The sequence below is a fragment of the Melanaphis sacchari genome, unplaced genomic scaffold (assembly GCF_002803265.2).
Source record: "Melanaphis sacchari strain LSU unplaced genomic scaffold, SCAv2.0 Contig4_pilon_pilon, whole genome shotgun sequence".
Classification (NCBI taxonomy): domain Eukaryota; kingdom Metazoa; phylum Arthropoda; class Insecta; order Hemiptera; family Aphididae; genus Melanaphis; species Melanaphis sacchari.
In genome coordinates, this window is record NW_020271335.1 from 9,944,996 (window position 1) to 9,962,798 (window position 17,803).

Consider the following 17,803-nt stretch of genomic DNA (forward strand, 5'->3'; position numbering starts at 1 on the left):
GAAGAAATAGTTATTTTAAGGATGAATATCTACCAAATGTAAAAATTGAACTTTAAACATTCATAAAAAAAAATAAAGAATCTTAGATTAAATTTCAGATTTTTGATAAAAGTATAAATTTTTTTTTTTAAATTTTTTAAAACAAAATTATTTGAAAATATTCAAGATTTACGAATTTAGTCAAAATTCAAAATTTAAAGTCTTATGAAAAAATATTGAGATTATACATATTTTCAATATATTTTGATTGGTTAATGAATAACTTATAAGAAAATTTAATTAAAACATAAAATTTTTAAAAACGGAAAATTTTAAATCAAAAACTAATTTAATTTTACTGAATATGCAGCAAATAGGTTAGGTGAAAGATAATTTAATTCTTTTCCAACATATTATTATCATTTAATTGTATAATATATAGTAATTAAAAGGTTCAATGTATCTACTTATATAACTATTTTAGATTACACTGTAACAGTTAAAGTTAACTAGACATGACTTACTCTCATATGGTTATAAATTTATAAAATTAATATAATTTGTAAGTGTTAAAGTTTTAAATTGTATGACTGGTCATTGTTGGCTACAGCGTACAAAATTGTTCTTTACCATAAATTTAGGATATTTTCACTTTTTTTTACTAAATACAAATTATTTTTTAAATTTTTTCGAGTAAATAGAAGAGAAGTTTATTGTAGTAATGCATTAGATTATATTCATGTAATTGTCCTACTATGGTTTAGTTGACATTTTTTAAATTGGTTAGACCAAAATACAAAAAAACATACTGTTTTACTCATACTTTTTATTCATACATTTTCATATGTTAAAAATATTGTTAAATTAATTTAAATAATAATCAATTTGTTTTATCCTGATTGAAAAATGTAAAGTTTTCATAGTAAACTTATATCGCAAATAAAATACTAAAAAATATTTTTACAAAGAGAGAATAATATAGGAGTACCCAATTGTACAGAAATAGGTTTTGATCTAGACCAGTGTACAGTGTCGAAAAAAATATAAAATACATATCTATAAGTATAAATTAAATAGTTTTATAATTTACATTATGTACTTTAACATAGTTTTATTGATTATATACAAAAATTAATAATAATAAATAAAAACAAACAAACAAACAAATAACAAGTAATTGATGAACAAAATGGTAAGTCACATAAAAATTGTTTATATATTATAATTTTAACCTAATTAATAAAATTTACTTAACACATATACTATGTCTATCTCTATACACGTCAATTATAAACATTTCTACTCAATACCCTGCCACCGAGACAGGTTCACTATGGCAAGGTGTTGTGTGAGGATGTATAGAACCATTTTTTTTGTTGGGATGTAACACGTTATCAAATTAGACAGAGTATAGGAATATTTACATTATTACATTTTACTAATCAGTTCATATTTATATTATACTTCATATTACATACATCATTTTATTAAAAAAATATTATAAAGTAAATTTGACACAAAAATTGTATGTAAAAAGAATCGTAAAAATTGTGTATTTGTATATATTATAATATATATATTATACCATTATTTATATATTAAAGATAATTTTACTCATTTAAACAAAATAATAATATAACTTTTACTTTTTTATTTCATTATAATCATAAACATTTGCAGTCTATTAAATTTCAAAAGTAACCTAAACTTTTTAATCATTTTTTATTGTTAATATTTAAAGTACAATTTAAATAGTATACCTTTATTTTGAGAATTTTCAATAATTGATCAACAACAAAAAATTAAATTAATTAAATTTAGTAGTAAATAAAGAATAATTTTTGTAAAATTAGTTATTTAAAACTTAAAAACAAAATTGTTCAATCTTGATGTTCTATTTTACATTATTACAAGGACTATTATAAATTTAAAAATTAAATAGTGTTTTGATAATTTTTTTTTTTTTTTAATAATAATAATAATAATAATTTAGAATAAGAATAAGATTTAATTTAATGTAGACAAATTAATTTCATATAAACATAATGAATCTAAACATTAAATACCCCAGGGGTTATTTTTATCAATTTATAAATTTCAATGATAGATGATAACTCTTTAAATCAACCTATGTTTTAAAATTATATCTTAAATACAAACCATTTTTATGATAATAAATTTTTGTACATTATTTGATGGAAATATTTTTGTTCTATAGACTAAAAGTGTTTAAAAATATCATAATTATTTTGTCAAACAAAAAATTAAAAATTCATTTTTACAAATTTAAACATATTTAACAATAGTAAATCACAATTAAGCCATTGATAAAAGTAATAATATAAGTAATTATAACAGATTTATTAAAAAGTTTAGCAAAGATATTGAATAGTTACTAATCTATTTAAAAAAATAATTGATTATTTTGGAAATTGAATAGGCATTTTAAGACATGTTTTTTATTGTATAAGTTTAAATTTATACTAAATATGATTAAATCACATAATTTTAATCAATGGGATAAGGAAATTGAAAGAATACAGTTTTTATAAAATAACACTCATATAATAAAATAATGTATGTAAAAATGTGAATTATAGACTAGTGATCAAATTTGTACAAAAACATAAAATTTAGACACATCTTTAAGTGATCAGATTATTTTCGACTTTTTATATACAAAAAATAACATACAAGCTGAGAACAATGTTGAATCCAGACAATTTCTCTGGAGAGGTAAGAGGCTCACTTTTTTCATTGGTGAATGGTGATTTATTTTATTATTTTAGGATTAAGAATTATACTTATTATTAATTAATAATTATTACAATATTTATAATTTAGACATTAGGTGGGATAATCGTAACAAGTATTATGTATTTGAGCATTTAATACATGGGTACACATACACTTTATTGAAAGTTGTATTTTTCAGGGGCGCGAAAGAAATTTCAGGGGGAGAAGGCAAATGACCCCTGAAGTATACCTGGATTCAAGGATACAACATGCCCAAGAGTATTTATACAAATTATTATAATTTAAAGCTTTGAAAGTTACTGAAGTTATTATTTTTTTTTAAATTAAATAAATCAATTTTGGCAACATGTTATATGAATGAGATGTCTAAATCAAGATTAATATTTTAACAAAATATTTATTCAGTTTATTCACATACAATTCTGATTGAATTATTAAATAATTAAACTCATTGTTTATAAGAACTAAGGGTTTTGTTAGTAATGATTTACTATGACATAATAACCAATGTAATTAATTAGTCTTAACTTAAATATAATTGTATTTTTTGATAGTCTGGTTCAGAAAAATGTAAAACAATGGTTATTTATTTTTGAAATTAAATAGCAATTATATTTATAAAGTTAAGTTAAATAAGTTTGTAAAAAATAATGTTTTAAAAAAATGTTGTAACCTTAAATAGGAAGGTTAATTAGTCAATAGTAAATACATTAGCTAAAATTCAAAGCACAATAACATTTCCATATACTTTTAAGTATCAATTTATTGTGATAAATATAAAATATTTACATGTATTTACCAAGTTATAAATTACCATTTAAAATGATGGTAGTTTGTTAATTTGTGTTTGTTTCTTAATTAATATTTTTACCATTTCATCTAACGCACCACTATAACTATCACTAATCTTCTTATCAATAGTGTCAACTAACTGTCGCCACCTGTCAGCAGTGATCTGTCTTATTTTGTCCGCTTCTTTTCCTTCATCAGTATCATTAACTGTATAGTCAGTATCATGTTTTTTTAACATCAATGCATTGGAATTACCACATCCCATACGATTCCATGCTTCTTCGACATTCTTTACACAAACAAGTACATCACTAGTGCTGTTTTGAACAGTTTTTACAACCTCACGTAAAATTTCTGATTTACCTTTAAACTGAGCCTGAAAAAAAATATTATTGATTTTTATTAGAACTTATGAGACAATTTACTATTTTATTATTTATCTTGAGTACAAAATATATATTTAAATACTTATTAATGGATCTAAGGAATATTTATCAATTCTATAGTTATAATGTGTACAAATATTTTATATTTAAAGTGAATATTTAAAAAAAATTATAGTTCTTTGTTTAAAAGTAATACTAATTTAAATATACATAAAGTGCAAACAACTATTCTTTTAAATAGTTGTATACATTACAACTATTAATTAATTAGATATAATATTTCATGTTGGTTTAGCAATATTTTTATTTTATTTTTTTTAATTAAGTAAAATATCTTAATTTTAGTGATGTTTATCTTATCAACAAACTTATGTGTTTTAAATTGAATTTAATATAATATGATTCTATTTTCTGTTTTTAAATTAATGATTAATTAACTATTTTATTTTGTTAGATTAATGTATGTCTAATCACGAGCTAATTTTTTGAAATAAATATAATGTTTTTAAATTGATATTATATCCTATAAATATTTTAGACAATAATACAGATTTATTATTGAGATATAAAATTATTAAAAAAAATTTAATTTTTAAAACATTTTAAATATTTACTATTTTCACTAAAATTTGATTTGAATTAATTCTAAAACTGAATAAAATACATTAAAAAATAAAGGATATATAATTAATATAATTATATAAATATGTTAAAATTCAATAAATTATGTATTAATATTGTTTACCTCGGGATGATATGGTGTAGATTGAGCTTTTCGTTTTGCTTTGATTTTTTTTGGATCAGAAATTATTCTGTTTTGAAAACTTTTTATGAAATATGTTGCTAAGGAAAGAAATACACATGAAGTGTTCAAAGTCTGAAAATTAAATAGAATAAATTAATTTCCAATACATAGTATTAGTAACTAAAACAATTTTACTTCTTACATCTATCATATTTGTAAGTATTTCTAATACTTCTTTTCTTCCTTCTAATTTTAGGCTAGAATCTATTTCATTTGTTGTTTTTGAAATAACAAATTTACAATACGTAATTGACTTATCAAATGCAATGGTTAGTTCATTAGCATTGGTTTTCATTTTTGCTGTCCACTCATCATTCGTGGAAACGGAAGTTTTTAAATCTGACCCTAGTGTTTGTATTAATTCAATGAAGTTGATGACAATTGTTAACATAGTTTTAGATTTATCTAAACAAAATAACTTAGATCCAAAAAAACTTCCAAACACATTATTAGGAACTGGAACTGGAGGGTCACTTTCCAATTGAGTGTTAAGGGTTTTCAAAGTTTTCAAATGAAGATCCAATTGATCTAAGTCATTTGAATTGAGAGATTCAAGATCAGGATTAAGTCCATTTACTTCTGAAGTTGTTTTAATATTTTGAACACTAAATTGTTTTATCATTCTTGCACTGTAATAAATACAACTTAGCAAAACAGCACGGATTTCCAGTAAACGCAAATCATGAGAAAATATCTGATTTGAATGTTCTGCAGTTAAGCATCGTGTAGGAGGGTTGTAGTTAACTAAAACCGAATAGTCTCGGTTATTAACCATTTTTTTGAGTTGAGATTTTGAAGCAACTTCAGGCACATCATTCATTTTTAATATAATCTAATAAATGTGAAATACAAAAATAATTTTTTGGCCAAAAACATTAATTAAATCAATTAATATAAAAATACCTCTAAACAATCATCCAAATTATCAACATCAAGTAATGAAATGAAATAGTTTTCTATAAGACACATAGAATGATGAATAGAATATTTAAGTTTTTCTCTAAATTCCACAAATTCAATAATTTTGATAAAAGATCCAAATTTGTATGATATTGTTAAATGATCTGCGACCTAATATAATAATTAAAACAAAATAAACATTCAATAAAATTAATCTGAAAATAAATATAACTTGAAATTTTGTTTAAACTTTCCCACCTCTCTATAGTTATGTGAGAAGAATCTGATAGTTGTAGTGTACAGTTTAGATGCATTCTGGAAACGACCTTCATTGAACATTTGAAAAGTATGTAAATAACCTAATGAATCCAACTGAGTATTTTTTATTTCTAAATTTATATATGCTAAATTTGATGCATCAGAGGCACCTAAGAAGATTAATAAACATATTATTATTTTTATAAAAAAAAAAAAAAAACAATATTGTTATGTAAAATAGAAATATAATTACCTAACATATGGTAAAATTTTAATAATAACAATTTTATATGAAAATTTGAAGGACTTAGAGCATATGCATACTCAAGTACAACAGTAGCTTCCCTTATATATGTAAGTCTATTATTTTCAACCCAAATATCATACATTAAATGCGCCATCATTATAACAAAAGTATCATTTGCCCTAAAATAAAATATTTACAGTAAACATGATTTTTTTTATGATAGTCAATTATTATAATATAATCTTACATTATTTCTGAAGATCTTTTGCTATTATTAAATATTTCACATCTGTGATAACATCTAAGTAAACGATCAGCAAGTTTTAACTTTTCTTCAGTATTCATGAGATCATGAATTCCAACATGTCTGGCTAATTGGAGATATGATAAATAACATTCCATTTGAGGTTTCTGGAAATATATAAAACATAATAAATTATAATTTACAAAAATGATTGATAAAGTACATCAATAAAATAATGGTCATAAGACTAATATATTATAGTAATTTTCAACATAAGAGCCATGTTAGATTCACTAATGTTATAAAAGTAGGATAAAGCTTATGTTATATTGCTCAAGGAGACAAAAGACTGATGCAATTCACATCTGGTTACAATGTTTTTTTTAAACTAGAATTATTCTTGGTAAGTATCTCTTAGAAACAATAGGTACTCACGGTTTTTGGAAACTCTCCTTCTTTCAAATCAACAATTTCATCCAATATCTTCAAAAACTCATTAAGTACTTCTTCTTTTAAAAGTGACATATAAGGTCTTAAATCATAAAAACAGCATGGCTTATGTCCAAATATCTTAAAATATTCAGTTAAAAGATTGATAGCATCACCTAAAATTATTGTTTATAATACATAATACAATTTGAGCATGATAAAATAGGAATAACTAATAAATATAAAATTATCAAATAATTATTCAAGAAAATTGCAAAAACTTTTTTTATATTGATAAAATATTTTGTATTTAAAAAAAATATCAAAGCAACTAATCAAAAATAATTTAAATTAATTATCTTACCCATATATTTATTAGCATTTTCTTTTAATCTAGAATATAATTCAAGACGAGCGAGGTATACTCCTCTTTGAGGATAATTTTGTTCAGAATTTAATTTCTGCAACTCATTTAGAAACAACAAAGCCTCTTCTATAGATGAATCAAAGTGAGGTAAATAATCGGTATTACCATTGCAGTTTATGTATTTATCCTTAGATTCGATTATTTTAAATAATGAATCAAAATATTTAGTATAGTAAATCCATGAATCTATGCTGTTAATTGAATAAATGTATGATAAAAAAAATATTATAATTTAAATATAGAATAAATAGAAATACATAAAAAATTGTACTAACAAATTAGTTGATAAACATAATATAATCTATTGAATATATAAACACAATTTGATTCAATAACAAAATAAAAGTGAAGGCACCTAAATTGTTAATTGTTAAAAAATCTTAAATAAAATTTAATAATAATGTTTTAATAAGACATGATTTCATATTTGTTTTAGTGGAAATATTTTATACAAAATACATTATAAGAGTATTATGTGTAGTATAATATATTATGTTTAGATAAAAAAACTTATCTAAAAGCTCTTAACTTTATAGCTAACTCATTTAAAATTACACAAGATACAATGAACAAGCTTTGTATATAGTCCAGTCCAACTATGTGTTAAGATTAATTATTATAAAAATATTTATTTTATTTTATCATTTTTATAAAAATATACTAGTTCTGTATAAATTTAAATTTATCGTGCTAAAATATAATATAAAATAATTTAATCTCATAAAAAAAATGTACCTTATCTTATATTTGTTATTGTTAATGTTAGCAAATACTAATAACAAAAATACTTGAAATTAAAATAGTATATTAATCTAAAATAATCAAAAAAAATATATTAAAAATGCTTTTGGCATTCTAAAAAAAAATTGTAAAATATTAAAATTTTCAATTAAACTATATTTTTTTTTTTTTTTGTAAATCTCAAAAATATTTTATCTATGGTATTACACAAAAAGTTATAATGATGCTAACAGCTACTTTATAAATCATTCATTAGAAAATAGTATCATTACATGTGAGAAAAACAAAAAAGTATTAGTTTACCAGCTTAACTATTTACTATTTTTAACATTCCAATATTTTTTTATATATTAAACAATAAAAATACCATCACAAATTGTTTAAAATAAAATTAATGTATATAAGTTATAATAAACTATACAAAATTACTTACTCTTTAAGAAGTAAACTTTTTAGGTATGAGTTTACTTCACCATACATTTCTAATTCAAAGTAAATATCAATCTTTTTCCGCGTGAGACCAACAGTTCGATGAAGCTTATCACCAAGAGGTCCATTAAGAATATCTAAGCTTTCTTTGTATTTTTTCTGAAAATTTTTTAATATATACTTAACTTTACAAAAAGAAACTTTAATTTATGTAACAATTATACCTGCATATCTAATATCATTAAGTACAATTGAATTTCTTGTTCAGCATCAATTTTGTCTTCATTGATATATTTTTGAACCATTCGTTCTGCTAATGGTAGAGTAATTCTTTTTGATATTTCATCATTTGCCTGATACGCCTTAAAATAAATAAGAATCTTAATCAATCATGAAACTATAGGTAATAATTCAAAGGTTATAGTATTAATAAATTCATCATTGTTTATATTTTTCCTAGCAAATGAAAAAAAAATGAACATATTAATCTATATTCTATTTGTTGAATTTATATCAGTAATATTTTCATAACTTAAAATGTACCTGCATAACAATACTCATTATTGCCCAAAAATAATATGGGTTATTTGGTTTAACTTTATGAAGAGCTAATGCAGTCTGCTGTTGTTTTTTGTAGTCACAAACGCGAACATAAGACATGAAAAGACTAGATAATAATTCTTCATTGACTGGATCTTGAAGTAAAGCATCCTCATATACTTCACACACCATATGAGCTATACAATTAAAATAAAATATATTTTATCAACTAAAACACAAATACTATTAAAATTACGTTTTTTTAACTCTCTATAGCATGCCGTTAATGCAAGCAATGTTGATTCATCAGATGGCTTGCATTCTCTAACTTCTTTCAGTAATGTTATTGCCTCTTGGTCTTTTCCAAGTCGGACTAAGGTTAAGCTTTTCAATGCCTGTATGAAATAAATATAGTTATAGTTCCAAATACTTTGACTAGAAAAATCTACTTAATAATTCAATCTAAACATTTGGTTCATACTTTGGAACAATTTTGACTGGGTAATTTTTTTATTAATTTGTCCAACTCGTGCAAGGCCTTTTTATAATTACCATTGTCTATCCATTCTGTAAGAAAAAAAAAACCAAAAATAAATTTAAGAACGTCGAATTATAGGAGAACTATTTGAATACCATAAATCGGTCTCAACCGCCGTTCCGCCATAGAATTATCGTTCCTACTAAGCCTGCTTCTGGACGCCATCGGTACCGTTGTAAAATACCCTTTTTTCCTGTGCAGTTACCGACCGAGATCTAAAGGTACCTAGGAATGGCAGAAAAAAACTTAGAATTCGTAGTGTAGTAAATCGTAGGGTTTGAATAAAATTTAAAGTGGTCGAGAATCACATTTGCCGTGTTTATAACCACAAAAAAAATATAAAAAATAAAAAAAATTGAAAAAAAAAAAAAAATTATAGTTAAGACTGTTAAGAGAGTGAAACTGCGCAACCAGTGTTGCTTGCACTGATAAAAACGAAATCACGAAAAAAAAGAAAACCGTAAGTGTTGTACACATGGAGGTCGGGCTTGGAGGTAGATAATATTACACACATGGAGCATGAAGTGAAATCATAACAAGATGTTCCACTGCTACCGCCACCGCGGTCGGTGCGACGGTAAACAAAAAACAAAAATCACCGAAGTTGTTACCTGTTAAATGTTTAGTGTTTACTGCGCCGTCCGTTGTCCACCTCGAACCGTTCGGCAGCGTCATAGCATGTCATACTATTTCGGCGGTCGTCCGTGTTGTCTCGGTGATCGCGCTCTATCGAACGGGCAGCCGACCAATAACGACGGCAGAGCGGCTCCGATCTCTTGAGCACACAGCAACAACGGTCTTTGGTGGTCGTAGTGTCGTACACATTTGCACTATTTGCAGTCTTACGTGTCGCGTACCGTAGTCGTACGTTTTGTGTGGTACAGCACCAAAATCCATTGTCGCCCTTGGCCGTCGGGCGTTAGGTCTAAAACTACGACATCCGTCGCGAGCGCTCCGCGTATCCGACGTCCGAGTCGTCGCGCGCACCGCTGTCCTCGGTGCCCCTCGTCTCGGCGTTCGATCGGCTCGTTTGCGCGTCAGTCTGTTTACGTTTGTCAGCCGTCCGTCCGCCATCGGTCATAACAGAATCACGTCGTCTGCGTTGTCACCTCGTCAAAGTCGTCGTCATTAATCCCGGCCAACCGCGTTTTCTTTGATTTATCGTGTTTATATATCGTAGAAATACGTCGCGGCCGTGCCCGAACAGTATTACTGCTGTTAGATCGCCTGAACGTCTCGTCTCCCGCACGACCGACGCCGCCATTTGTTGTCGCACGCATCGGGTGTAGGCCATCTGCCCGTTTTGCGTTTTTCTTCGGGCCGATGTTTTCGATTGTCATTCTGTCGATTTCGTTGTCGTCGTTTATCGTTCACGAACCACTCGTGTAATCTGTTCAAGTGCGCACTGACGTTTATTACATCGAGTACGAACACGCGACCGCACGCGACGGTTGTCGATTAATTTGATCGTTGTCGTAATGGCCGCCAAGAAATCGGTTTCGCCCGGACCCATCGACCTGATGAAGGTAAGCCCATCGTGCAGTTCAACTACATTTTTGGTGGTCGTCCCTGAGTCGCCTTTAACGTTTCGTTTTCGAAGCGAGTCCGCGCGACTAGGCCGAACACGACGCACAAGGGTGACGAGGTGATCTGCTGCGTTGCGCGGACTGGGCGCCGCCCTTGTTTATTTGTTTTCGATGTTTTTTCATCGTGTAGTGTGTTTTCAGCACGTGAAGTATTGAATATTCTGCGTCGTCAGTACTATTAGTCGATCGATATATTTTTTTTTTTCCTAAACTATCTGGGACGCTTGCAAATGTGCACCAAACAATTTTGATCTAAACAATATGGCTGTACTTACCAAACCATGTTTCTTATATTTTATTTGGTTCTTAGGAAATAATGAGATTGATTGCTGAACCGAATTCGGTGAACAATAAAAAAAGACTAGAAGTTGCTTATATCCAAAATCCATCTAAGGCCACTGATCCTACAACATGTAATCTATGCAGTGATAGTACAGGATTTGTGTGCAGCGGACAATATCAAAAATCCTTAGATACCCCGTAAAATAATATTATTATTATTATTATTAATGCATGCTTTAATTAAATATCTAATACATATATTATAATGTTATGTAAATATTTGTGTTCATGCAATGAATAATTTCCTTGGTGGACACTGATTTAGCGAAGCCTATATCTATGTTGATAATGTGAGTAAAATTAAATAATTATCACAAATGACTGATTTTCCCATGTTAACTTGTTGTATTGTATGTTTTAGAATTAAATATTCAATCCTGATTTTTCTAGGAAAAAATATGAAGGTAAACTACAATAGAAGTTACCATTTTACTTTTAATTTTAATTTGAAAGATTAAAAATTATTATGTACTTAACAAATTATTATTTATTTTACAGAAGTTAGACTCAAGATAAAAAAAATATTTGATTTTGAATATCCGTTCGATCCATTTGAATCATTCCTCGAAGAAGTACCAATACAACGCAAATTCAGTATGTATTGTCTTATTTTTTTTCTCACTTACAATACTTTCATCTATTTATCATTTTTAACAGATGTAAAACTTCCTGCTAGAAAACAGTTGGATAAACTAAAAATGATCCGCAAAAACGATAGATGTGTTGTTTGCAAAAAATGTGTTCTTCATGGACGATTAGTGCAATGTCATCATTGTACTCGACTATATCACCTCAATTGTTTAGACCCTCCTATTCGTGATTGGGATCATAGTATGAGATGGGTCTGTCCAGCTCACGACCAGTTTTTAGTTAGTAATTAAATGTTGTATTTAATATGTTTTTAGTTTAATTTTTATAACTGTTTACCCTAATACGTGTATATTTAAATTTTAAATATTAGGAATTAGCATATCCTGATGTTTTCACTCCTGGTCAAGGATTACAGACTATTAATAATATAACCACAAAAAGGACACAATGTGAACTGCCATCTATGCCTGTAAACAAATTTTTCAACATACCTAGTAAAATTGATGCTATGTATAAAAAGGTAACAAGTTTTCAAATGGTTAAGCAAGATTTAAATAAATTTAAAGATACATAATATTTAAATTAAGTTGAAATCTTTTATTAACAAACTATGCCGAGTGTAAAAAATATAATTATGATGTTAAATAAATTAGAACTAACATTACTTATTATATTTTGATAGGTTGATCCTAGCATAACCTAATTATAATTTTGGTATATTGAACCTAACACAACCTAATTATATTATTGAAAATTACCCTATCTTGGCTAATTACATTTTTGTTTTATTTGGTTTGTCTTAGTCTAAAATTTTTATTAAAAATGAGTAATACTTTGCATGGTTATTAAGATTGTATAGGATATGATTATATCCTAAACTATAAACTCATGCATAGTATTACTGTTAAAAAAAAAAAAAATATTAATAATAATTTATTTATTTTTTTATATCTAGCCAGAAGATAGCGTTCCAACAACATCTAATGAAAATTCATCTTTAAATATTTTATGGTAAAACATTATTTTCATAATTAAATGATCTAAAGAATCACTTAGGTTAGTTTAGGTTTTGAGTAACCAACCTAAAGTTGGCAACATTGTCCTTATCATTTTTATACCAAATATTCCAATTAACAATAAAATAATCAAGTTTTTTTTTCATCAAATTTTTAAATGTACTAATATTTTAATTCAGCCGATTGAAATAGTTGGGATGAAATGAAAAGTTTTCTTATTGATTATCTACTTTTAATGAAAATAATAAATGATATCATTTATGTAAATGAATCAATATTGCCAAAATTGAAATAAAAATATGTATTTGATAACATGCATCCTTTATAAAATACTCTTTAAAATATTTGTCACATCTAGTTATATTTTTAATTTTTATAATAATCTTATTAATATTCTATTTTTTTTCAGTGATGTTGCATCAATTGCATTAAAATCAATAAATTCTATTGATAAGACAAATGGTAAGTGATAGTCTTATAAGAAACAAACATTTTGCAATTATTAGATTTCAATTGAGTGAATAAAAATAAATTAACAGCTGTTTAATATTAATTTTTTTTAGAAACTGGCAGTGTTACAAATTATGTTTCTGATACATTACTGCAAAAAAACAAAATTTTACCGCCTAAAAGTTGCAGTGCTACTTTGTCTTGTTTATCTGTACCTTTAAATGTATCTGTACAGAGAGAAGTATTAACGATTGGCAAGAGTAAGTTATTTATTTATAAATTAATATGGTTATTTCATTTCCCATATTATACATTTTTGCAGGTCTTAAAAATCGACTTAGTTTGCAACATTATGGAAATTGCGAAAATATATCTGATTATCATGCTACAATCAGATTTGATAAAGTACGTATTAATTGTTTTTTAAACAATATTAAATTAAGTTATAAATACTTGTAATTCAGTCATTTTTTATTTAGCAATTTCTTATTCCTATGAATTATTTTAGATAATTATTAAGTACACCCTTACCATATAATACAGTGATATAATAAATATAATTGAAAATATGTTTATAGGAATTTTATTACCTTTGATTTATAATAAAATATAAAATTCCAACATATAAACATTTTGTTGATTAATTATAATGATTTTTTTATGATTTTATATTCTCCAATTTTATTTAAAATAATCTGGCAGTATACAGATTATTATAAAATGTAGAACACATCAGAAAATTTAAATTACATCTATTGATGGAACCCATCGTGGATCAAAAAAAAATCTGTTCATTTTGCGCATTTTCGTCCAATTAGGTGTTGTCGTTAGGTTAGGTTAGATCAGGTTAGCACTTTGTTGTTAGTCACTATCCGTAGAACCGACATATTCTCTTTATGTTTAAAATATAGTTTTTTCATAAAATATATGCTTAAAATAGTTATTAATGGTTAAGATTAATTTCAGATTGCTAAAATATTTTATTATAAAGTAATTTTATTCGCGTAATAAATACATTGAATAATATTTTAGCCATGTAAAATTAAATGTCCAAACAGTGTGCCATGTATTAAAATAAAATAATTTTCCAATTACCTTATATTATGTTGTTTGCTATTCATAATTTAAAGTGATTACATTGTTGATCATATTTTAAAATTTAGTTTAAAAGAGTTAAGTTTTGTATTAAAATAAATCAGAATTTCGTCAATTATTATTAATAACTGCTTTTTTTTATCATTATTTCAATTTTTAGTATTAAAATTAATTGTTTACATAGTTGATAACAAAGAAATATAATAACTTAAAAATATGATGGAATCAAAAATTATGATTATTTTTTTCTTGTATGTCTCTTTGTGATATTAATACTTGTTTTAATTACTAATTATTATTATTAAATAAAATTACAATTATTAAAAGTTTTGTTAGAATAAATAAACAAGTTATGCTCCTTTGACGATATAAAAAAACTACACTAAATCCATATATTTAATTAATATTAAGTCAACGAAATGTGAGTCGCGATTGTCGTGTACTTAATGTTTGTTTTCCGTCAGGATTATTTTAATTTTTGGTTGTAATAAGTATAAAAAAAATCTTAAAAACCCAATCCAATATTCATCTAAATACGTTATGTTAGGTTAGGTTAGGTTGGTGACACTGCGGAAGTAATGTGAAAGCAGTACCCGCGGCGTCGTCTATAAAACAGTAAAAAAAAAGGTTAGGTTAGGTAACATCCCCGTTACATAAAATTTGTACTAAATGTGACATCTCATTGGCTGACCACTTTTCAACTATAATATAGTTGCGGTCAAATGAACGTGCAGTTAGTGACTGTCTACCTTAAGTCAACAATTTTATACTAAATATCAACAGCTGTTGACGTGTATCAACAGCATGTGATTTTACTTATCAACAATAAAGATTGAGAAAAATTAAGAAGTATATTTTTATTATGTAAACAATTAAATAATTTAAGTTTTCTGTGAACAGTATGGTAGTTATTAATGATAATAATAGGCTTTAATTACAATTTACTTGCCATCCATTAATTTATTTTTTATGATTCTTGTGTATCAAGCTCATAGATAAGTGTTCCCATAGCATATCAATAAAATATTTAAAAATATTTTGCGAATTTCTGTTATTTATTCATGTTAGTATCTGTATATTGTTACTAGATAGTATGATAACAAAAAATTTTACAAGTTTATGAAAAAGTTTAGCGCCATCTAGGTTACTCATAAATTGTAAACATCACTGAAAATAACAATACCTACCAATAAAAAAATAATTGTGTATGGCTAGATCTTAAAATTAATTTATTATCAAATCCATGATGTAATGTAAAGTATGTATCTATATTTGATATCCGTGAGGAATGCTACCACCTTTTCATTTTTCTTTTATTTTTAATAAGAATATTTGTAAGTCATTATTGTGTGGCTTATGCCAAACTACTGTACAACCATAACGTTTATATCTTTGCTTCATGTAAAAGTCATGTAAAATAAAAAAAATTTTAGCAGTTTCAATTTTTTTTAAATTTATTAATGTGATTAAGTCTGTCAATGTTTGTATGTTGATGAATTTATTTAGTAAATTAGAAGTTTTATAAATTTGAAATTTTTATCAAAGAATTCTAATAATTTTTGTAATTTTTCAGTTGATGAATCTAATAATTTACTATTTTTAATATTTTTATTTATTTATGTATTATTATTTTATTATTTTTATTTTCAGAAAACTGGGGATTTTATTTTGAAAAATCTAAGTCGATTTGGTGTTATAGTTGATAATGTATCCTATTTTGGAAATCGTAGAAAACCATCAAATAATCATGAACTGAAAAAAGTTGATTCTAGTCTTAAACGGCACATAAATAAACAAAGAAAAACAATTCAAAAAGATAAAATTATTCAAGTCACCACTAACAGTGACGATGAAAAACCAGTAATTAAATATGCTGGTAAGAAACGTGCATTTAATTACAAACCAATGTCTAAATATTATATCAGTAAGTACAAGAACATGAAACATAGTTATCAAAAAGTTCAATGCAAGTGTTCTAAGAGACTTGTTCAAAAGGATGGTTACTCTGGTTTTGCTATCCTGCGGAATGAGTCTATAATATTAATCGGTTGCATGAAATTTAAATTTACTTATGATGTAGGCATAACAGAAATTCTCAAAGCATGTACAGATGAATCACTTGCCAAGATAAACGGGATAGTTGAAAACAAGCCCTTCAATGAGTCACGTTTAAAATGTTTTTCTAAAAAAGAAAATGGCATCGATATATTGGTTGATACAATAAATAATCTTAATTCATTTTCCATTAACGACAATTGTTCACTTAAAGATGCAGATGATTCAAACTCTATTAACGAACAAAACATTACCAATAAGTCAAATTTAGAAAATTCAGCACAAAGTGAATTTTTTAATATCAAGGTTGACGGTGTATCTGAAAACAAAGTACATGATTATGAAGATGAACCACCTTCAAAAATAAATGCTTCTGAAATATCAAACACAGAATGCATAAAACGTTGGGAGATGATGAATACTGTGTCTAGTAATGAAAAGTCATGTTTTGCCAGTGATTTAATACAAGAAGTAGAAGTCAATGAGTCGTCTGAGGATGGTGAAATTATTGAAGAAGAAATTGTTTATGAAATGAATTATGCAGAGGCTGATAATTTTGCACCTGCCCCTATTAATGACGTTCAAGATTGGCTTATAGAAGAGATTGTAATTGATGAAGAAAGAAACTTCAATGATAACGAACCTGAAAATTCTAATGACCCACAATTAACATCAACAGTCGGATTTCCTGAATCTGCTTGTAACGATGAGGACTTTAAGACTGAACATATGTATTGTGCACGTAGTGTAACATATGATAGTGAGACTATTATCATATCAGATGATGACGGGGGTAATAACAGTGAAATTGATAACGACGATGAGAAAGATTTTATGCTCTAAAAAAAAAAAAAAAAAAATTAGTTTTTCATTATTATTTTGTTATTGATTTATTTATTAAGGTTTGTTAAAGATTTCTATGATATCAGTATAAGTTTTTTTTTCAATTTTCCATTGTAACTTTGCCTTTATTTATCAATTATTATTAAATTTATAGCAAAGTCAAGTTTTTTTTTTTTTTTTTGCTTTCAGTTGTAGCCATTATATTAGATATATACATTATTAATAACAAAACAATTGATAGTGTGATTATTTATTATTATTACTTTATAAAATAACCTATTACTATTTTATTTGGTTACCTTGTTACATAATGAATTTTAGTTATTGTCTATTAATTACTCTATTATGTCTCA

The 17,803-nt window shown here is 25.7% G+C and overlaps 2 protein-coding genes across 3 annotated transcripts; one reads left to right on the plus strand and one right to left on the minus strand.

The window, feature by feature from the left end:
- Positions 1–3,472: 3,472 nt before the first annotated feature.
- Positions 3,473–9,854, minus strand: LOC112599079 (N-alpha-acetyltransferase 25, NatB auxiliary subunit). The gene is made up of 15 exons (XM_025345801.1): positions 9,568–9,854; positions 9,416–9,501; positions 9,191–9,329; positions 8,938–9,131; positions 8,619–8,756; positions 8,399–8,553; positions 7,162–7,415; positions 6,804–6,973; positions 6,372–6,535; positions 6,131–6,303; positions 5,878–6,047; positions 5,623–5,790; positions 4,862–5,551; positions 4,660–4,791; positions 3,473–3,904 (listed from the first exon to the last, which is right to left on the minus strand). Exons 1-15 carry the CDS (start codon positions 9,635–9,637, stop codon positions 3,554–3,556), a joined length of 3,054 nt encoding a protein of 1,017 aa, XP_025201586.1. The 5' UTR covers positions 9,638–9,854; the 3' UTR covers positions 3,473–3,553.
- A 149-nt stretch (positions 9,855–10,003) lies between these two features.
- Positions 10,004–17,593, plus strand: LOC112598954. Of its 2 annotated transcripts, XM_025345624.1 has the most exons (11): positions 10,004–10,998; positions 11,369–11,538; positions 11,791–11,804; positions 11,899–11,994; positions 12,058–12,269; positions 12,362–12,511; positions 12,947–13,002; positions 13,417–13,469; positions 13,571–13,717; positions 13,780–13,862; positions 16,203–17,593. In XM_025345624.1, the coding sequence occupies exons 1-11, from the start codon at positions 10,951–10,953 to the stop codon at positions 17,448–17,450; spliced, it is 2,277 nt and encodes a 758-aa protein (XP_025201409.1). In that variant the 5' UTR covers positions 10,004–10,950; the 3' UTR covers positions 17,451–17,593. The 2 variants fall into 2 exon arrangements, with proteins under 2 accessions (XP_025201409.1, XP_025201410.1); XM_025345625.1 differs by lacking the exons at positions 10,004–10,998; positions 11,369–11,538 and adding an exon at positions 11,560–11,690 and having other exon boundaries at positions 11,762–11,804.
- The last annotated feature ends 210 nt before the right edge of the window (positions 17,594–17,803 follow it).